The sequence below is a fragment of the Dysidea avara genome, chromosome 12, assembly GCF_963678975.1.
Source record: "Dysidea avara chromosome 12, odDysAvar1.4, whole genome shotgun sequence".
Taxonomy (NCBI): domain Eukaryota; kingdom Metazoa; phylum Porifera; class Demospongiae; order Dictyoceratida; family Dysideidae; genus Dysidea; species Dysidea avara.
The window spans coordinates 9,803,506-9,822,145 of NC_089283.1; the positions used below are offsets into that span (position 1 = coordinate 9,803,506).

Below are 18,640 nucleotides of genomic sequence, written 5' to 3' on the forward strand. Positions count from 1 at the left end.
CTTCCCTACCCTTCTCAAATAAAAATCTGATCTGAATTCTTAATACGGCTTTTGTGGAACACGAACAACATACCAGTAGTGTAGTTGAAGTATTTTAATGTGCATAACTTTAGTAATTAGGGGGAGTAGTGCTGAAGACTTGTAATGAATGAAGGCTAGTACAAATACATGAAAAATGCATAACTCAATGATTATGTGATGTGCATTTCACACTCAAGACAGAGTGTCAAAATACATAACATGTGTCACAGACCAGGTGTCGCTAGTCATGTTTAATATCCTATCTATCATACTTATAAGTTGTTTTGTAAATTTTACTACAGGAACGGAACCATATTTTCTTAACAGATGACTGTAGTTAGACTCTATTTAGGCTGTTTTGGGTGGGTAATAAATCTCATATACTCCACCTTGTTTTCTAGTATACTCCACGCCTTCAGGCACAATATAACATATGCTCAAAACCTAGGTTTATCCAATCACTATGCATTGTTCACGTGCAGTGATATAACGAGTGCTATTATTTTGTCACGTGAGGATGCATAGTTGCCATGGTGCTAGTATTATTGCAAGAAAACCAGCCGCTTTTGCCGAACCTACAGCAGAAACAGCCGTGGATGAGGTAAGTAATCTGAGTGTAATGTGAAAGAGTTATACATAAATTCATAGACTCCACATTGTGCCCATATAACTTTTTTTTGAAAAAAAAGCTTCTAGCCTAGCTTCTCTCTTGATGGCAACCAATCTGTATGTCTACTTCAGTGTGCCTCATAGTTATTTCACTGGCTAGATTATGCTCAAAGTCTCATTCATCCAACCATTCACTGTTATCCCATAAGAATCTGAATTATATATCTGAATTATAAATCTTCCTATTTGCTGTGTAAATGATTTATTGTCTGCCATACCAGTCAAGCATGTATCAGTTATGGCAATAATTTTATTATCCACCATCACCGTACAGCCAGCTAGCTAGCTATGATATCATATTGTGCAGTGAATAATTTTAACTGTATTTTAAGATCTGTTCTTCAGGGGTGACAAATTTATACCATTTTCCCATAAATTTTGTTCCTAATTGCCACATTTCTCAATTCCTGATTAAAAACTTAGATCTCTTTGAGTTTGTGTTTCTTTGAGGACCATTTGATAATTGTATATTACACATTACACATTATCAACTATGCAATGACAGACAATTTTACTGTTAAATAAATGCTTGGATATAATAATGTTTTTGAATCAGTTCCCATGACATGTACTGGTCACAGGAGTCATTACTATACATGGACCAGATCACAAGTCCTTCATGTGACTGGGTGATCAGCTGCAGCAATTACACACCAATTATTACTTTTACTTTATTGTACATGTGTTCCACTGTAATATGATAACTTGTGGTGCGTATTCTGGTCTTTGGTAGATCTCAGGTTTTTGTCACATGATGGTTGTTTTATTGAAGCAATTTTTTTTGTCTACGAAGTCCCTGCCATGGGATGCATAAGGTTCTGCTGTTGACTTTGTTGACGTACAGAGGACTGGATCTGCAAGACCCTCACGTGTTTGCTCATTTTTTCAAATACCATTTTATTGTATTTCTGTTATCTATATAGCCAAAGGAGTTGTCAACCAAAGTTACAGCCCTAGTAGCCAAGAGCTAGAAGCTACGGTGCTACAAAGTGGTAACAATGGAGAAATTGATTTGTACAGTGATAATGTGGATGAGCTACAGGCACTCAACTAATTGGTCATAACTTACAAATACAGTCTTATAGGAAAGGTACCGTACATATCACCTTCCCCATAAACAAGCGTAACCACAACTTAGTTTCTTCCTACAACCAGGGCAAAAGCAAAAGCTATGGGGAAAAAGACAAGAGTGAACTGCACGTCCAACATGAAGTAAACTAACACTCATATCTTATATCTCCTTGAAAGCAAGATTTTCAAACTCCTCTTCCCTTGGGAAATACAGTCTTTTTGCATCAATTCTTTCATTTGGTGCTCAACAAATATTTCAATAATTCATAAACATTTCACCCATTGTGTTTATTGTGATCTACTGTAAAAATTAGGCCTGGCAGATCCTGGTCGTAACTGTGATATTTTAAATAGCAGTACACTGCTCACATGCTTGTATACACTACCTAATATACACATGGGAACTTCTATAGAGTACTATAGTCTAGGCACTAGTTAAATAGAAACTTTTAAGTAACTACTCAATAATTGATTCATATTTATGTAATTAGTAATTACTAGGTAACCGTGGAGTTCAGAACTCAAATTATTTACATGTAACTTTATATTTGTTGTGTTTTTGTATTCAATCTGGCCCCGAAAAGGCTAATGTATTTTCTGTTGTTACATGTCCCCTACATGCCTACATGCAACTTATAGCACAAGCAATGTCTTGAGGAAATCTACCGAACAGCATTGTTACCATACCTGTCCAGGAATTTAATTTGGCTCTAGTCTCTCTGTTGCGCTTACATGAGACATACGAAACGCACAAGCTTTTTTTAAAACAGAAAAAGACGCCACAGACTGGTGTTTTCAAAAACTATTTTGAATTCTCAAAATCTCACTAACACGTATGTATGTTTGGAATGTACATGATGACTACGTATTTCAACCATGAATTCTATATACCGAATATAGAATTTGCCATATGTAAATACTTGAGTATGTCCACTGTACAAATTGAAACTGTGAATGAAGTTCATTGTACATACCTAGTACACACACGACATCCTTTATGTTTGTACAAGTCTCCCACTGCAAACACTTGTTAATTGTATTCATGTGATAATATCTACTGTATAACATTCTATGACACTTTGGTCATATTTCAGTGTCACTGTTCTCATGATACTCAAAACGGAATACAGTGCATGTGTACGTGTTTCCAGCTGGTTGACGTACCTTTATTGTTCATCATGATATTGAAACCAAATAGCGTGCTGCTGTAATGTTAGTACACTAGTGGAAATAGGTAAATTCTGTTCAAAATTAAATGTAGTAGCAATCCGATAACCTTTTTGCGGTTGTTGACCTACAGATGTTCTTTCATAACACACAGTTCTAAGAACTGCGTAGGTAACACTAAATCTCTTAACATGTACGTTTGTAACTCCTTATTCTTGTACAACAGTTATTGGTGTTTTATTCTTTTTGTACAAACTGAGATAAGTTAGCAAGTTATAGACGTACAATTAAATTGTCAGGCTTGTCTTTAGAATCCTCCCTACCTTAAAATGGTGTATAGGTCTTATCTCATTTAAAGTCTGAATGGCATACCTAGGACACATAAGGTAACCTCAGAAATGCCTACAATTAATTGCTTTTCATGGTCTAAAATCAAAGGACCTTATATTTCAGACAATAAAATTCTTATTGTTCAAAGATTTACTAGTGCAGAAACAAGTTATGAAATAATCTTCATGGTATATAACTTTGACAGCAAATAAGACACCTGGTAACAATGCTAATGTTTTGAGTTATTGGGAATACCACACCTTCAAACTGTTTTTTGTGTAAAGTTTGTAGACTAAATGGCTGGGTATATACTATTTTGCAATGGTTATATAATTGGGTTCAATAATAGATGACCTATATTTGAGTGAATGACTCTTTAGAGAGTTCTATAGATTATTACGGATTATCTAGCAATGGTTTTGAAACAAATCAGCAAATTACGTGGGTGTTTATGGTGTCTAGAAAACATACTGTTACTTAATCTCAAGAAATTCTAAACCATGACTCCATAGAGTACCACCCAAAGAGTGGTCTAAAGATGGAAGATACATGTATCACATAAACCCCACCATATTTATCTCTAATTCACTCTCTTCCATGCCTTTATTTCCGTCCAGTCTTGTAAGTGATACTGGTGTAATATAAGCTATGGAGTAGCTAAGTAAGACTTGTAGAGGCTCTAGTTGTAAATGTGCTAATGGCTTCTAAACAGGCTTCACTGTTCTTGTCAATGACATTTTTTGGCCACAGTATCATGGTTGAATTGGCTGAATTGAAGGATATGATGTTTTTAACACATGGCCAACTTTATCCTGTAATCTACCCTTTAATCAATTTGACTATGATAGGGTGTAGCACAATTTTTACTGTATAAAAATTAGCAGTCACAGCAAAAATGGTGACGTTATTACGTAGTTATGATTATTGTCAATATGAAGTTATTGTCAATTTACATCATTGTTTAGCTGTTTGTCACTATTGTATTATTTTAGGTGCGTCAGTTAAACGTCCCGTGCACCCCTGACTTTTCATTTTCCAATTTTCTTGCTAAACCAACTAATGTACGTGACTGGAACATCAAAGGTCTCCCTTCAGATTCCTTCTCCACCGAGAATGGTGTGATTGTTACAAAGAGTAGCAGGTAAGCATGTATTGCCGATCATGATTGTGTTTGATTTGTGTTTGTTCTAAATCTAGATGGCCGTTGATGATTGATCCGCAAGGTCAAGCCATCAAATGGATCAAGAACATGGAGAAATCTCGAGTAAGGATACTTTAGATTACATCACGGCTACTATGACATTGTTTTTCCTTCCTTAATGGGAATCCATTAACACCTTTAATGACGACACATTAACAGTAGACAATTTACCATTTGATACACTTAAAAGTTTTGTCCGACATGTGCTGCATGGGTGGTCAGTATGGGTACCAAATATTTTAAGAGGATGTGGATAATTTAAATGAAATATTCTGAATTTTGTGTTACCGTGTGTACACATTTGGTATACGATATTGTATTTCATGTACAGAATCTCAAGATAATTGACTTACAACAGCCAGATTTTTTACGTACCTTGGAGAACTCTGTACAATTTGGCAATCCTGTGTTATTACAAAATGTTCAAGAAGAGCTTGATCCATCGTTGGGTCCTATACTCAACAAATCATTGATCAAGAAGGGTAATCGTGTAATTATCAAGCTGGGTGATAAGGAGGTTGACTTCAATCCTGACTTTAAATTCTACATCACAACTAAACTCAGTAACCCTCACTACACACCTGAAATATCTACAAAGACTGTCATCGTCAACTTTGCAGTGAAAGAGCAAGGTAAGCAATTTTTGATAATGCTTCTTCACTACCTTTATTACTGTCGTGCACTGTGATGAAAGAAGAGATACAAGTGTGTGTGCGTGTGTGTTGCATTAGTGGCTTGAGAGCTTCACAGATGACAAGTCAATAAGTAAAAGTTTCACTTTAAGCATCATCTGCTATGAGTAGCCGACTATAAAACATAAAAATATAAGTTGTCGTTGTTTTTGTTGCTTTTAAAGTGATTTACCAAGCAAGCTGGCACTTACAGAGTGGTTGCTACAATCTTGTTGGCTTTTGAAGCCACGTGTGTCCCTTTACAAGTAATGATATCAGCAATGGCTTCAAGTGTCATGTCAATATATTGTTGTTGAAAAGCCATACAACAGACATTGGCACACTTATTGTGTTTACTAAACACCAACGTGACCGTTATCAGGGCAAGATACATATGTACTCTGTGATTAGAAAATCCATTGAGACTTATCTACTCATTCTACTACATTATGTGTGTTGTGGTATTTGTGACATCAAATTCTTATATAAATTTATCCAAATTTGTATGGTTGTTTTTCCATTTAAGTGACCACATCTCACACCTTTAATGGACTCATAGATTAATAGTACTTTATATGTACCTGGTTACTGTAATGTCATGTGTACTTGTATGTTCATAAGATCAATCAATGTTTCCTTCAGTTGTGTGTATTGTGTAAGTACATATGTGGTGTTTTGAAGAAAACATTTTCCCAGCAGTTAAAAAAATATTAAAGTCTCTTAAAATAAGACATGACTGTTGAGATATGTATCAGTTTACAGCAGTGTTGCATATAGTTATCTAAACCGCTACTTTTGTGTGGCTGGGAGTTAAAGTTTACTTGATGTCTGAGTGGGAAGGCTGATAGTAGAAACATCCTCTCTTTTTAAACAGGAAAAACATGCACATGATGTGTAGTGATTTAACACATTGTTTAATATTTCACACAGGCCTGGAAGCTCAATTACTGGGAATAGTAGTGAGGAAAGAGCGTCCTGAACTAGAGGAACAAAAGGACAGACTTGTTGTGAATATTGCTGATGGAAAGAAAAAATTAGCTGATTTAGAAGATGAAATTTTAAGGTAGAAATATTTGAATGCATAACGTAATACCTAGATGTGTGTACATCTATGTAGGCTATTGAACACAGCTCAAGGATCACTATTAGACGATGAGCAGTTGGTTAACACACTACAGAGTAGTAAGACTACGTCTATGGAAGTTACTGAACAATTGGAAATCAGTGAACAAACTGAAGTTAAAATTGACACTGCTAGAGAGGTACTCAAAATCATTACAGCCTCAAACAGTTTTGTAAATTTCTCTTTCAGGGATATCGTCCTTGTGCTCAAAGAGCTTCTATACTGTTCTTTGTTATGAATGATATGGGCCGTATTGATCCTATGTATCAGTTTTCACTGGATGCTTACATAGAACTATTCAACAATTCCATAGATAAGAGTTTGAAGCACCCTAAACTGGATGAAAGAATTAACTTCCTGAATGACTATCACACGTTTGCTGTTTACCAGTATGTTATATGTTCTGTGACTGTGAGTTACCTAGAATCATGCTTTACTCTTTATTTGTGGTTTTTAATAAAACAGAAACCATTGGACTGTTATTGTCTCCCACCTTATTTGGCTTAGAACAATACCATCCATTGCTTTAGGCTATTGTACTCTCCCACTGATCATGAATATAATTCCCATATGTTTTCCTATAGGTATACATGCCGTGGTCTATTTGAGTGTCACAAACTATTGTTTTCATTTCAAATGTGTACTAAAATATTGGAGGCAGCTGGAAAGTTACATATGGAAGAGTACGATTTCTTCCTACGAGGTGGGGTGGTTTTGGATCGCGAAACTCAAATGGATAATCCTTGTAAATGGCTGGACGATATGTTATGGGATAATGTCACTGAACTAGACAAGTATGCACTGTTTACTGTATGGTACCTTTCTATTGAGTGTGAATGTGTTTTAGGTTAGGTAGTTTTATGGGAGTAGCTAATTCCTTCGATCAGTATCCTCGTGACTGGTATCAATGGTACACCTCATCAGAACCAGAAAATACTCCATTGCCAGGTACAATCTAATATGTCTGTTAACATCATATCAATTGAACTGTGTAGGAGAATGGGAGAACTCTTGTAATGAGCTGCAGCGTATGCTGATTGTGAGGTCGCTGCGTCCTGATCGAGTGTCATTCTGTGTTACGTCATTCATCACCAACAACCTTGGAGCAAAGTTCACCGAGCCCCCTGTACTGAACATGGCTGCTGCTGTGGAAGACTCCACTTGCCGTATTCCTCTCATCTTTGTACTGTCCCCAGGAGTGGTAAGTGTAACAGTATATGGTGCCTACATGTCAGAGTATAGACGGATTATGTGTCAATGGGATGATGTGTATATTTCTACTGGATAGGATCCCACCACTGCTCTATTACAACTAGCAGACCAGAGTAACATGAAGAACAGATTTCAGACTCTTTCTCTCGGCCAAGGACAAGCACCGATTGCCAGAAGAATGATTGAAAATGGTGTCAAAGAAGTAAGCACAACCTCATATAACATATTCCTTATCAAACGCGTGCAATCCTCTTAGGGCCATTGGGTATTTTTAGCTAACTGTCACTTGTCTCTAAGTTGGATGCCTGAGTTGGACAAACTTGTGGAAGAAGAACTTCAGGTATTTCAAATAGTGTTAATACATTGCATGAAACATGATAGGAGGGTGTCATATTGAATTGTGGCAGTGTGAATAGATGTGTTAATCTTTGTCTAATGCTTGAATATAATTAGGTAGCTAACTATACACTTGTTTTACTGGTAAGGGTACTGTTTTGATAGTACAAGCATTTTAATTGAAATCATTTACAATTTCCCAGTGTTTACCATGTAACATGGTTACTCTTGGGACACCAGTTGCATTCAGAGTTATTTTGGGTTATGTCAGCTATTGATTTATATTGTTGTATGCTGTTGTAATTGAGACATGTGATGATGTGTATGTTGTTTTTGTGATATCTATGTATTCTGTTAGATCAAGGAACCGCATCAAGATTTTCGGCTGTGGTTAAGCAGTAGCCCTAATCCTGATTTCCCTATTTCAATACTGCAAGCTGGAATTAAGATGACAACTGAACCACCCAAGGTTGGTGTGTCACAATGACTCCCCTCTTTGTCACCTAGTGTGTAACACTACCCCCTGTAGGGTCTGAAAGCAAACATGAAACGATTATACCAGTTAATGAATGAACAGCAATTTCCTCGTTGCAGCGCAGCAGACAAATACAAGAAGTTACTATTCACACTTTGCTTCTTTCACAGCATCCTTCTAGAACGGAGGAAATTTCTCATGTTAGGCTGGAACATCAACTATGGCTTCAATGATTCAGATTTCGAGGTGTGTTGGTGGAAATAGATTTAGAAAACCTACTGGTTTATAATGAAATGTATGGTACTGCAACTAAATATAACTTGATTAAGATGCAGAAGGTCAAGAGTGTCTTTTGTTTTCAGGTTTCTGAACATTTGTTGGCCATATACCTTGATGAATACCCAGACACCCCTTGGGATGCTCTGAAATATTTGGTGAGAAATTTTCATTGTTGATGCATACCTGAAATTTTAATCACTAATGAATTGTATTATAGATCGCTGGTGTGAATTATGGCGGCCATGTAACGGATGATTGGGATCGCAGAGTTCTTTACACATACATCAATGACTTCTTTCATGATGATTCATTAGAAACTCCATTCTTTAAGTGAGTTGTTGCCTTTATCATATCCAAACTTAACATCACACAATCTAGATTATCATCGTTATCTACTTACTATATTCCAAAGGATGGACCACTACAGAGTTATAGAGTATGTGAAGTACCATCTAGTATGTGTGTGTGTTTTACCAATAGCATTTCTACAGGACTATATTAACCAGTTGCCAGTAGTTGATCATCCTGAGGCATTTGGTCAACACTCAAATGCTGATATTGCTAGCCAGATCAGAGAGACAAGGTATATTTTGTATAAACTGAATTGGTTTTTACATATATCTTGACATTTACAGAACTTTGCTGGACACGTTGCTGTCTTTGCAACCGCAAAGAGCTGTTACTCAGGGAGAGAGTAGGGAAGACAAGGTAATGAGGGTGTGTTGCTTATCTCACATATTTTAATACCTTTGTTCTATACACAGGTGCTCAACTTGGCTGCTGATGTACTAAAGAGAGTTCCTGATGTGATCGATTATGAAGCAACATTGAAGAACATCGCAGACGACATGTCTCCACTAAATGTAGTTCTCCTACAAGAAGTAAGCTTTCAGCATCACATGCAACTTTTTTGCAATGGTTTCTTTTAGATTCAGAGGTATAATGTCCTGTTAAAAACAATCCGTTCATCCCTCGTTGATCTTGAGAAAGGCATCAAAGGTTTAGTGGTAATGTCCTCAGACTTGGAGGAGGTCTTCACCTGTATACACAATGCTCAGATTCCACCATTATGGGAAAAGGTAATGATCTTAATTGTTTAGCATTCCACCACCAGTACTTTCGCATAGTAACTAAATTTATTTAACATCCAGGAATGTAACAGTTGTGTCTTTATAGCATATATCATTGTTGCGTTATTTGATAAATTGACGCCCGATAATTCAATGATGTATTATAAGACACTACTTTGATCTGTTATACTAAAGCTCTCAAATTGTTTATATATTCACCTATTAGTTAAGCCTAAAGTAGTTAAACAAGATAACTACGTTAAAACACATAATATTTTATTGTGTTATTGTGGTTTTGATAATGGTTGTGAATCACGCCTGCCTCTTATGCTATATGACACACTATATCCTATATTATGTCTCTATCTGTTCTTGGTAGTATCTACCTATGTCATGTGTCTGTACTGTCGTCATTATTCTATGAATGATGAGTCTGATCTTTACATAAACTCTAATTGCTCATGAATTTAATTCGTGCATCAATGATTTTTATAATGTGGTGACTTGTAAGATACTGAGCATATTCATTGTAAGTGCAAACTTTACAGCAGGAAGTGGATCAGTGGTGGATGCTGTTCAGATGTGTGCACAAAAATGTTACTGTGATTGTATCATGTAAAATATTTCATATCAATAAACACTCAGTAGTTTCTGGTTAGAACTTTCATATTACCTGTACTGCTGTACAATTTCTATGCTTATAACGTCTTATGTAATTGTGGCTAGGACATAATTCAATTGGATATCGCAAGACTTTGTGTTGACTTTTATAGCAATAAAATTTTGATGTAATCTTCCTTTGTAAAGGTGCAATTTGATTATTTAGTGCTGCAGGGAATTTAGTCATGAGCAATGTCCAAATATATCAGGTCCAATTTAGTATCGAATTTCTTAGCAACGATAATGTTGAATAACTTGGGGAGGTAGATTAAATTGGTCACTTTGTTACTGTATTTAGGCCTACCCCTCTCATAAGCCACTTGGAGCATGGACAAGAGATTTAATGTTACGAGTGGAGCAGTTTAGCAAGTGGGCCAGTACCACTCATCCTCCAACCCTATTCTGGATGTCCGGATTTACATTCCCAACTGGATTTCTCACTGCCGTACTTCAAACAGCTGCCAGGAAAAACAACGTTAGTATGGCTATTGTGTCTCCTGCGTCATATTGTAATTAGTGCCACCAGTGTCATTGTTTCTATCTATTACTCCTTACAATGTTGGTACTATCTTGTAATTATGAAAATCAATAAAGTGACCTCAAAGTTGAAGTATCGGTTTGACATTGTATAGGTGTCTGTGGACAGTCTTTCCTGGGAGTTCCATGTGTCCACATTGGATGATAGTAATATCACTGAAGCCCCCAAGGTAAGTACCAACAGTACTAAAGTGCATAAAGAGCAGTTCTTAATGTTAATAAACATAGACTGAAAATTCTGCAGGTGCAACTGCAATGTTACTGGTTTCTAGTGTGTTGTTTGTGTTTGTTTTGTAGGATGGTGTCTGGATCCGTGGCCTGTTTTTAGAGGGAGCTGGTTGGGACAAGAAGAGTAGTTGCTTGGTAGAGGCTGAACCAATGCAGCTTGTATGTGGAATGCCAACAATTCACTTCAAACCGGTTGAGAATAAGCGTAGAAGCACCAAAGGTACAAACAAATTGACAATTAATTGTTACTTGTTTATCATTTATATTTTTTTGTATTTGGTATAGGAATTTACACATCACCCTGTTACTACTACTCTAATCGATCTGGTAGTAGTGGAAGGGCTTCTTTTGTGGTTGCAGTAGACCTGAAGGCTGGTACCATGCCTGCTGACCACTGGATAAAGAGAGGCACGGCTCTACTCATGAGCTTGGACAATTAAAAACTCACAACCTGATCACTTAACAATTTTATAAACAAATAATATATTCCACCTACCCCTTGCAATCCTTGTATATCCTGTCACATATTTTTATCATCAGAAGCCATATCCTATACATTTGTATGTATAAATAGACAACCTATTTGTGACACCCATTGATGAGTTGGTGGAAACACAGAAGCCTGGTTCATGCATGCTAGGAGATGGTTTCTGGGACATTTATGGGTTATTAAGAACACCTAAGCAACTACTCACACCCAACATTCTCTAGACATGAATAAAGTCAAAAGTTTATATAAAAATTTTAAAATACTTTCATACATATGTACAACGGTCATGAATATACTAAAGTAATGCAGTAATTTATACTTGTGTGGAAAGAAATGCAACCTGTTCCCGTGAGTAGGGTGATTCAATGTGCCTGTAGTTAGAGTCTAATGGAGTTGATGGAATGTCAGGGCTTAGTGAGTCACCTACAGAGTTCCATCGTTTCTTCATTGAATACTGTGCTGGTCTATCATACATCAACTGAGCATTATTGGTGGCCAATCGTGCTCGGAATCTTGGAATGTCATAGGCTACATCTGAATCTGGGATGTACATTTTGTAGGATAGTTTATCATTGGGTGAATTTTGTATTCTCCACAACATTTTGCCTTTTTCACTGGGAATGTCATATATTGAAACATTAGGTGGGTGGTCATAAAGATGTAAGTCAGAGTCTCCTGTGCTAGAGGCAAATGTGGAACTACTGAATGAAGTGTTCTCAGTGTCGTCACCACTAGCATGGCTACTTCTTTCATCAATTTCTGGACTGCTAAACTTTGAGTTCCTTATGTCTTCGATGGTGCTGTAAAGTGGTTGATCATTATAGATACTACTATAAGTGTGTTGTTGAGATGATAGCATTGACAAGTATCTCTCTTTAGCCTGAGCATCTGTAAAGTCTAGCACAGACTGTGATTGTACATCTGTTAGTCCAGTACTTTCTCTTGAAAATAGCGTGCACATGGTGTTTGTTGTGACTTCGCGATGTCGTCTTCTGTTACGTGGTGGTGCTGACGCTCGTCGAGTTTCTAAATACCTTCTCAAGCACACATGGGAGCAATGATAAATGTCCCCTAGGATGTTCTTCTCCAAGACAACTTGTGATCTGCTTGGGATCTCCATAATTGCTGCCTCCATTAAAGTTATTAAACATTTTGATGTGTACAGGTCAGCTTCAATGATGCATTTTTCTTCACCATAACAGTTGGAGCAGCACTCAAATGTAAATGTGTTTCCACTGTGGCCAAATGAGGTCACAAATGCCAGTTTCCATGTTTTGATGAAAGTATGTTTGAAAGGACATGTAAGGATGACACAGTCACAACTGAATTGAATGTTCACAGGACTGTCATCAGGATGCCCTGTTCCAACTACTTCTCCTGAAAGCATATTCACATCTGTGTATAGAAAGAGGCCAGATAAATAACACATACCATAACAATTAAGGCAATCCTACTGTGTATTCAACTTTAATTTACAGTAACACGTCTTATGTCATTGTGGGTGTTGTGATTCTTGTGTTGTATCAAGTGTGTTGTACAAGTTGATACTACACAAATTGTCAATAACTATTTGGTTACCTCGATTGATGACTTGTCGCAGTTTTGCACACCAGGATTTTTTCTCTCTCAATCCATCAGCTGTATTTAGTTCATACATGTCTGCTCCAATTCTCAGCTGCATACATGAGTTGTCCTTCGGATGAGCTTTGTTGTAGTTCTTTACATTGAGAGAAATTGCCTCAACTGCTCTGTCAAGTGATAGTCGTCTCTTTAACTTCTTCTTTGTCTCATCAAAGTACATGTCAAGGCCAGTACTGAAGTTATTCATCCACAGCACGCAATAACGCTGCCTCTTGGATTGAATTGTTCCCTATGAAACGAAAACAATTGCATTAACTATGCTCAATGTAAAAGAATTAAAATTTGCATGTACCTAGCTAGCTAGTTAGCTATGGGAAGACAATGAGCTCCCAGAATAAAAAAAGTGTCGTATGATCACGACAGGCGTAGCTAGGTACTAGTATTACAAGAATTGCATCGAAATGTGTGTAAATACTTACTGTGTTCTTTCCTTTGAATCGTCGTACAGACAGGTATCCCTCCTTCAGAATGATGGTGTCGTAAAGTGGGATGGTTTTCTGTGGCCCTATCTTGTTCAGTTGAGTGGTAGAAGCTGACTTAACCCAGCCTCCCGGTGCATGAGGCTTTACGAAAGACATTGTGATTCTTTACAGTGACACTAACTGGTTATCTACAGCTACGCGGGTGCGGCAAACACACGTAAACTGATGCAAAGCTAACGAATTCGAGATTGAAAAAAATAACACTGCTCAATTACATCTCTCCAGTACTTATAAGAAACAAGAGCCCATATATACAACAGGAAATACGTTGTACTATCTGACCTAGTTGACAGGGGATACACTGGGCTATCCAATATTACGTCATTTCAAAAGGACGGCGTCATGCAGTGGATTGTGGTGCACGTGAACTTATTGCCATAGTAACAATAAACAGTTCTAAAGTTGAAAGAAATGGCGACCGACGCGATGGATATGGATCTAGACTTGGATAGGATGGGCCTAGCGGTGGCTAACGAGGAAAATAAACTCCTTGAAGTGGAGGTGCAGCAGAAACAGAAGCTAATAGGTGAAATAAATGGCCAATTGTCGGAGTACAGCGAGCGCGTAGCCGCCATGAGAGAACACATGAAGAATGTCCGCCAGGAACTCCATCACACACAAGTAATTATCCCAAAAATCTATTAGTGACCTACCATGTAATTCTGAAGGGAATTTATGGTGCTAGAAAGAGAGATTTAGAAACAGAAGAGCACATGAAGCAAATAGGTTAAATTCCGTGACTGCTAAGGGAAACACATATGGTGTGTTATATGTTTGTAGCTGAAAGAGAGCAAGGAAGGCTTAAGAGTGAAATTCAACGATTGGACAATGAGATTGCAGATTTGAAAGATAAAATGAATTCTTTTGAAGTACGTACATAATTCTCTCTTGTGCAATAACAGATGTACCTTTTAAATTTTGTTAGAACAATTGCTTTAGGTACAATAAAAAGATAGAAGACCTCAAGAAAGAGATGAACTGGGACCAGCAAGCTCTGGAGGCTTGGTTAGAGCAGACAGCTCAGAAAGACGATGATGTGATGACAATGCAGAAGTACGCACAAGCAGACCAAAGCAGAGTTAAGGTAGGCAAACTGCAACAATTCAGTTTTGGGAATTTCAATTGTCTGTGTAGGACATGAATTTGAAGCAAGAACGGCTGCTTGAGGCTAGAAATCAAAAGAGCAAAGCACTGGAAAATGAAGTGACAGAAACGTTGACAGCCCAGGTATTTAATTGTATTGTGAAATGGTGTATTAAATAAATAACACAGATTGAATTTGACAAAACAGCTGAAGCATTTAGGCGCACGCATATGGAACGTGAAGAGCTCATCAAACAATGGGAACAAACTATTAACTTGATGAAGAAAAGAGATTCTGACATGGATAAATTAGCTAATGTAAGAACAATAATTCTAGTCGGGAATCAGCAATAATGTCATCGTTAATCAGGACTTAGCTGAAATCAACAAGGAAAAGAGAATTAAAGATAGCATTGTTGAAGAAAAGAAACAATTTCTTGAAGGCGAAATTGAAAACAATGCAGAAGAGGAGAGAAGACTTAGCCAAAAAATCCGACAGGTACTAAAACATCATTTTGTTGCATGCAATTTATATAATTAGCTAAATTACCATAGGTGGCAAAATATCGATTGGAATACCAAGATTTAGAGAATGCAAGAATTCAATACAGGGATGAAGTAATTAACATTATGATGGGAATTTTGCATTTAGGTGTATTTTATACAATTTAGCTTGAGACCCTAAAATATTCAGTGGACCGAGTTGGGACAGATTATTACACAACTCGAGCACAAGTGAATCACTTAAGCCGGGAGCTACAAGAACGTAAAGAAAGGTAACAATATTTTAGATGGTATTTACAATTAACACGATGCACATGAAGGCTAGAGAAGTTGAAACACAAGCATGCCTTATTAGATGAAGAGCTGCACAAGAAGGCAGAGAGTACATTAACTTCTGAGGGCCGAGCTGAAGAAATGGACAAACTTCTTTTGGAAGAAGAAACTAGAATCACACAATTATCTAAAGAACTTGAAAAGATCCGGGACAAGGAGGTTAGAAGTTAGTTTAAAACATTTGCTTACCTTAGTATATTTTCTAGTTTAAAAGACTCCAAGAGGTGTCAAATTACAAGCAAGAAGAACAGAACTGCAGCGATGAAATACAAGTAACCTTTGTGTAGATTTTAACTAAATTAGTTATAACAACCTATTTGTTGTAGGGGTGCAGAGCAACATTGCGTAATTTGGCCTCTAAACAAAACAAGGTTGACAAGGAAGCCCTCAAGCAACAAGAGATACTCTACACACAAGACTTCCAGCTACAACAACTGGAACACCGCATGGCTCGCCTGCAAGGAGAAAGAAGTGATGATGAAAAAATACAACTTCAAACCAAGATAAAGGTACGTGGTTTATGGATACAGCTACAAGCTAATAATTCAATATACTGTTGTTGTATGCAGGAGTTGGAAGCTGAATGGGAGAGCCAGCAAAATAGCGCTCAGATACTACAACATCAGTTGAAGCGATTACAAGATGATCTGCGTAAAGTCAGCCGACATCTAGACAGGGACTGCAAAGAGAAGGACATCAATACTGGAAAAATTGAGGAACTCAATCTACACATTGACAGTTTACAACGGGAACTAAGAAAAGCTATTTCCAACAAACAGGTATGAAATGGGATGATAGAATTTTGGGTTAGAGCAATTATGAAACACTACAGAACCTAATGGTAGATGAAAACATCATCAAGCTAGAAGTGAAGAAACTTCGTGAGATATTATTCAGTCATGCTGATGAGGTGTTGACATTAGAGCAAAGACAGTTACGACTGCAAACTGTAAGTTATCTTAACATTTAAGGACTGAAGTGGTATATATATATCTGTCCATACATTTAGGCAATGACTGAACGTGCTAAGGAAATTACAATTCACAAAGAGATGTTACAGACTCAGATGAAAACAATTGAAACAGAGAGACAGACTATCAGGTCCGTAACTATGTGTACTTGATTAAACAAACACGAATGTAATGTATCTTCTAGTACTGAACTTCATGAAAGGATCTCAAAGATTGAAAAGCTAAGAAAACGGTACTCACTACTCTCTATGTACAATTTAGTTGCAAAATTCTTCACAGTTATGAGATACTAACAGTTGCAATGGCACCACCAGAAGGAGAAGAGGAACACTCACAAGCCTACTATGTTATCAAGGTACTGAGATCCAACTCAATGAAGAAAATTATATGATTTTTAGGCTGCACAAGAACGTGAGGAGCTGCAGAGAACTGGTGACCATTTGGATGCTAAAATACGTAAAGCTGAAAAAGAAATCAGAGCCCTTGAAAATACTCTGAGACTTATGAATGATAGAAATGAGACTTACAGAAAAAGCCTAAACAAAGCTGACAGCATGGGTATGGCTAAAATTTAACTCACCAGGGCACAAACAGATTGAAACACATTATTAGGGGAAGAAGTTTCAGAGCTGGATTCACTTGAAGGACAATTGAGGATGGTCATGGACAAGTTTCGACGCAAGAGAAAACTAATAAAAGAAGTACAACAAGATCTACAAACAATGAGTAACACACTACAAAGCCTGAATGGTAATAACAGTAAATATGGTGCCAAGACTGAGGACGTAAAGGTGAGCTGAGCACAAGCGGTGCACACTTTGTATAAAGCACATGTGTAGTTTAATATAGCTCAACGAACAAAGGAAATTGAGGAACAAAAAGTAAAATTAGATCGTGTGGGTAAGCAAACCTCTAAGTTACTCAAGGAGATCAAAGCTAAAAAGGGAAGTGGACCAGAAGAAGTATGTGATAGTCAGATCTATGACCAAACAAGTCATTACAGATGTATGCATGTTTGGTCAATAGAGTGATATTGAGTTGAGAGATCTGAGAGATTTTAATGTGAATATCACACAACAACTTAGTCAGATTAGTGTCCAACAAAGTGAACTGCAGACACCAATGCAACTATTGTTTTCTCAGGTACATAATCAATAATAAGCCTTATCACAAAAATGTTTATAATTCTTTACAGGCTGGTTTACCACCTCCATCATCAGCCCCAGGAAGTCGATCATCATCACAGCAATCGTCTTCACATAGTTCAACTGTAGCATCAAGGTCAGTAAATTAAATGACATCATTTTGATTATCCCCATTACATATAGAACTTCATCACGGTCTACCCCGTCAACTCTAGTTCATGCTAAAACAGTACAACCAGGGGACATTATTGGAAGACCTCCTGCTAGTGAACCATCAACTCCCAGATCAGGTATACATCAGCCAGCTGACTAGATCATGAAAATACTTTATGTCTATTGTACAGGAGTCTCACAGTTAAGCAGTAGAAGTTCAACTCACAGAAAGCGAATATCTCGGCCAGCATCTAAACAGTCTTCATCAAGACACAGTTCAGCAGCCAGTAAAGATTTGGGACTGTTTATTGGACCAAGCCACAAGTCATAAATGTTTCTACACTCTAATAGAGCAATCACCACTTTCTTGGTGAACACACATTATGTCTATAAAATCAGAAATATTCAATATTTTACTGATGCAGTATTATAACAAAAATCTATACCTTTTATTGGTTTGCATGAGTGATGCTATATTACTGAATAACATTGCAAATACATCTCAAAACTCTTGCAAATCCTCCACCATAATGTACATATCAGTATTTGTGCCATCCATTCTGGATTGTTAAGAAAAATATTCCCCATCCATTCTATCAAGTAGTACCCACCTACCTCCATGGTCCTACCTAAAATGTAGTGACTTGAATTGTGCATGCTATAAAATATAGTTAAACTATAGTTTCTAGTAACTAAACATTGTTGGCATGTTATTATCTCATGATAACATTAACAGCAACTTAAAAACCAGGAGCACATCAAATTCTATGGACAAGGTGGTCCTGCAA

At 37.1% G+C, this 18,640-nt stretch overlaps 3 protein-coding genes across 3 annotated transcripts in view; 2 read left to right on the top strand and 1 right to left on the bottom strand.

Moving 5' to 3' along the window:
• LOC136239988 (dynein axonemal heavy chain 2-like) overlaps positions 1 to 11,603 on the top strand; it is a 31,882-nt gene extending 20,279 nt beyond the window's left edge. The window contains exons 60-83 of the mRNA XM_066030779.1: positions 4,251 to 4,399; positions 4,456 to 4,522; positions 4,791 to 5,091; positions 6,061 to 6,193; positions 6,248 to 6,392; positions 6,443 to 6,642; positions 6,838 to 7,047; positions 7,101 to 7,201; positions 7,249 to 7,454; positions 7,542 to 7,667; positions 7,722 to 7,805; positions 8,160 to 8,270; positions 8,331 to 8,522; positions 8,639 to 8,710; positions 8,773 to 8,885; positions 8,934 to 8,991; positions 9,047 to 9,138; positions 9,191 to 9,263; positions 9,320 to 9,436; positions 9,485 to 9,634; positions 10,584 to 10,760; positions 10,918 to 10,992; positions 11,120 to 11,270; positions 11,336 to 11,603. Of these exons, the coding sequence (XP_065886851.1) occupies positions 4,251 to 4,399; positions 4,456 to 4,522; positions 4,791 to 5,091; positions 6,061 to 6,193; positions 6,248 to 6,392; positions 6,443 to 6,642; positions 6,838 to 7,047; positions 7,101 to 7,201; positions 7,249 to 7,454; positions 7,542 to 7,667; positions 7,722 to 7,805; positions 8,160 to 8,270; positions 8,331 to 8,522; positions 8,639 to 8,710; positions 8,773 to 8,885; positions 8,934 to 8,991; positions 9,047 to 9,138; positions 9,191 to 9,263; positions 9,320 to 9,436; positions 9,485 to 9,634; positions 10,584 to 10,760; positions 10,918 to 10,992; positions 11,120 to 11,270; positions 11,336 to 11,490 (3,258 nt within the window). The 3' untranslated portion in view covers positions 11,491 to 11,603. The remainder of the gene's footprint in view (positions 1 to 4,250; positions 4,400 to 4,455; positions 4,523 to 4,790; positions 5,092 to 6,060; positions 6,194 to 6,247; positions 6,393 to 6,442; positions 6,643 to 6,837; positions 7,048 to 7,100; positions 7,202 to 7,248; positions 7,455 to 7,541; positions 7,668 to 7,721; positions 7,806 to 8,159; positions 8,271 to 8,330; positions 8,523 to 8,638; positions 8,711 to 8,772; positions 8,886 to 8,933; positions 8,992 to 9,046; positions 9,139 to 9,190; positions 9,264 to 9,319; positions 9,437 to 9,484; positions 9,635 to 10,583; positions 10,761 to 10,917; positions 10,993 to 11,119; positions 11,271 to 11,335) is intronic.
• A 165-nt stretch (positions 11,604 to 11,768) lies between these two features.
• Positions 11,769 to 13,879, bottom strand: LOC136239989 (uncharacterized). The gene is made up of 3 exons (XM_066030780.1): positions 13,601 to 13,879; positions 13,119 to 13,410; positions 11,769 to 12,935 (listed from the first exon to the last, which is right to left on the bottom strand). Exons 1-3 carry the CDS (start codon positions 13,757 to 13,759, stop codon positions 11,854 to 11,856), a joined length of 1,533 nt encoding a protein of 510 aa, XP_065886852.1. The 5' UTR covers positions 13,760 to 13,879; the 3' UTR covers positions 11,769 to 11,853.
• Positions 13,880 to 14,057: 178 nt separating this feature from the next.
• Positions 14,058 to 18,317, top strand: LOC136240929 (coiled-coil domain-containing protein 39-like). The gene is made up of 24 exons (XM_066032015.1): positions 14,058 to 14,284; positions 14,332 to 14,389; positions 14,444 to 14,532; positions 14,589 to 14,747; positions 14,798 to 14,890; positions 14,936 to 15,064; positions 15,117 to 15,245; positions 15,302 to 15,364; positions 15,419 to 15,522; positions 15,571 to 15,742; positions 15,790 to 15,855; positions 15,910 to 16,092; positions 16,153 to 16,362; positions 16,416 to 16,532; positions 16,593 to 16,684; positions 16,739 to 16,786; positions 16,834 to 16,909; positions 16,953 to 17,112; positions 17,167 to 17,345; positions 17,394 to 17,516; positions 17,581 to 17,697; positions 17,750 to 17,835; positions 17,883 to 17,989; positions 18,044 to 18,317. Exons 1-24 carry the CDS (start codon positions 14,075 to 14,077, stop codon positions 18,181 to 18,183), a joined length of 2,910 nt encoding a protein of 969 aa, XP_065888087.1. The 5' UTR covers positions 14,058 to 14,074; the 3' UTR covers positions 18,184 to 18,317.
• The last annotated feature ends 323 nt before the right edge of the window (positions 18,318 to 18,640 follow it).

Coding starts and splice junctions, on each gene's coding strand:
- LOC136239989 (XM_066030780.1), bottom strand. CDS start 13,759: ATGTCTTTCGTAAAGCCTCATGCACCGGGAGGCTGGGTTAAGTCAGCT. Junction 13,411..13,600: donor GATTCAAAGGAAAGAACACA/GTAAGTATTTAC, acceptor TTCGTTTCATAG/GGAACAATTCAATCCAAGAG. Junction 12,936..13,118: donor GCGACAAGTCATCAATCGAG/GTAACCAAATAG, acceptor TTCTATACACAG/ATGTGAATATGCTTTCAGGA.
- LOC136240929 (XM_066032015.1), top strand. CDS start 14,075: ATGGCGACCGACGCGATGGATATGGATCTAGACTTGGATAGGATGGGC. Junction 14,533..14,588: donor ATAAAATGAATTCTTTTGAA/GTACGTACATAA, acceptor AAATTTTGTTAG/AACAATTGCTTTAGGTACAA. Junction 16,685..16,738: donor ACAGAGAGACAGACTATCAG/GTCCGTAACTAT, acceptor TGTATCTTCTAG/TACTGAACTTCATGAAAGGA.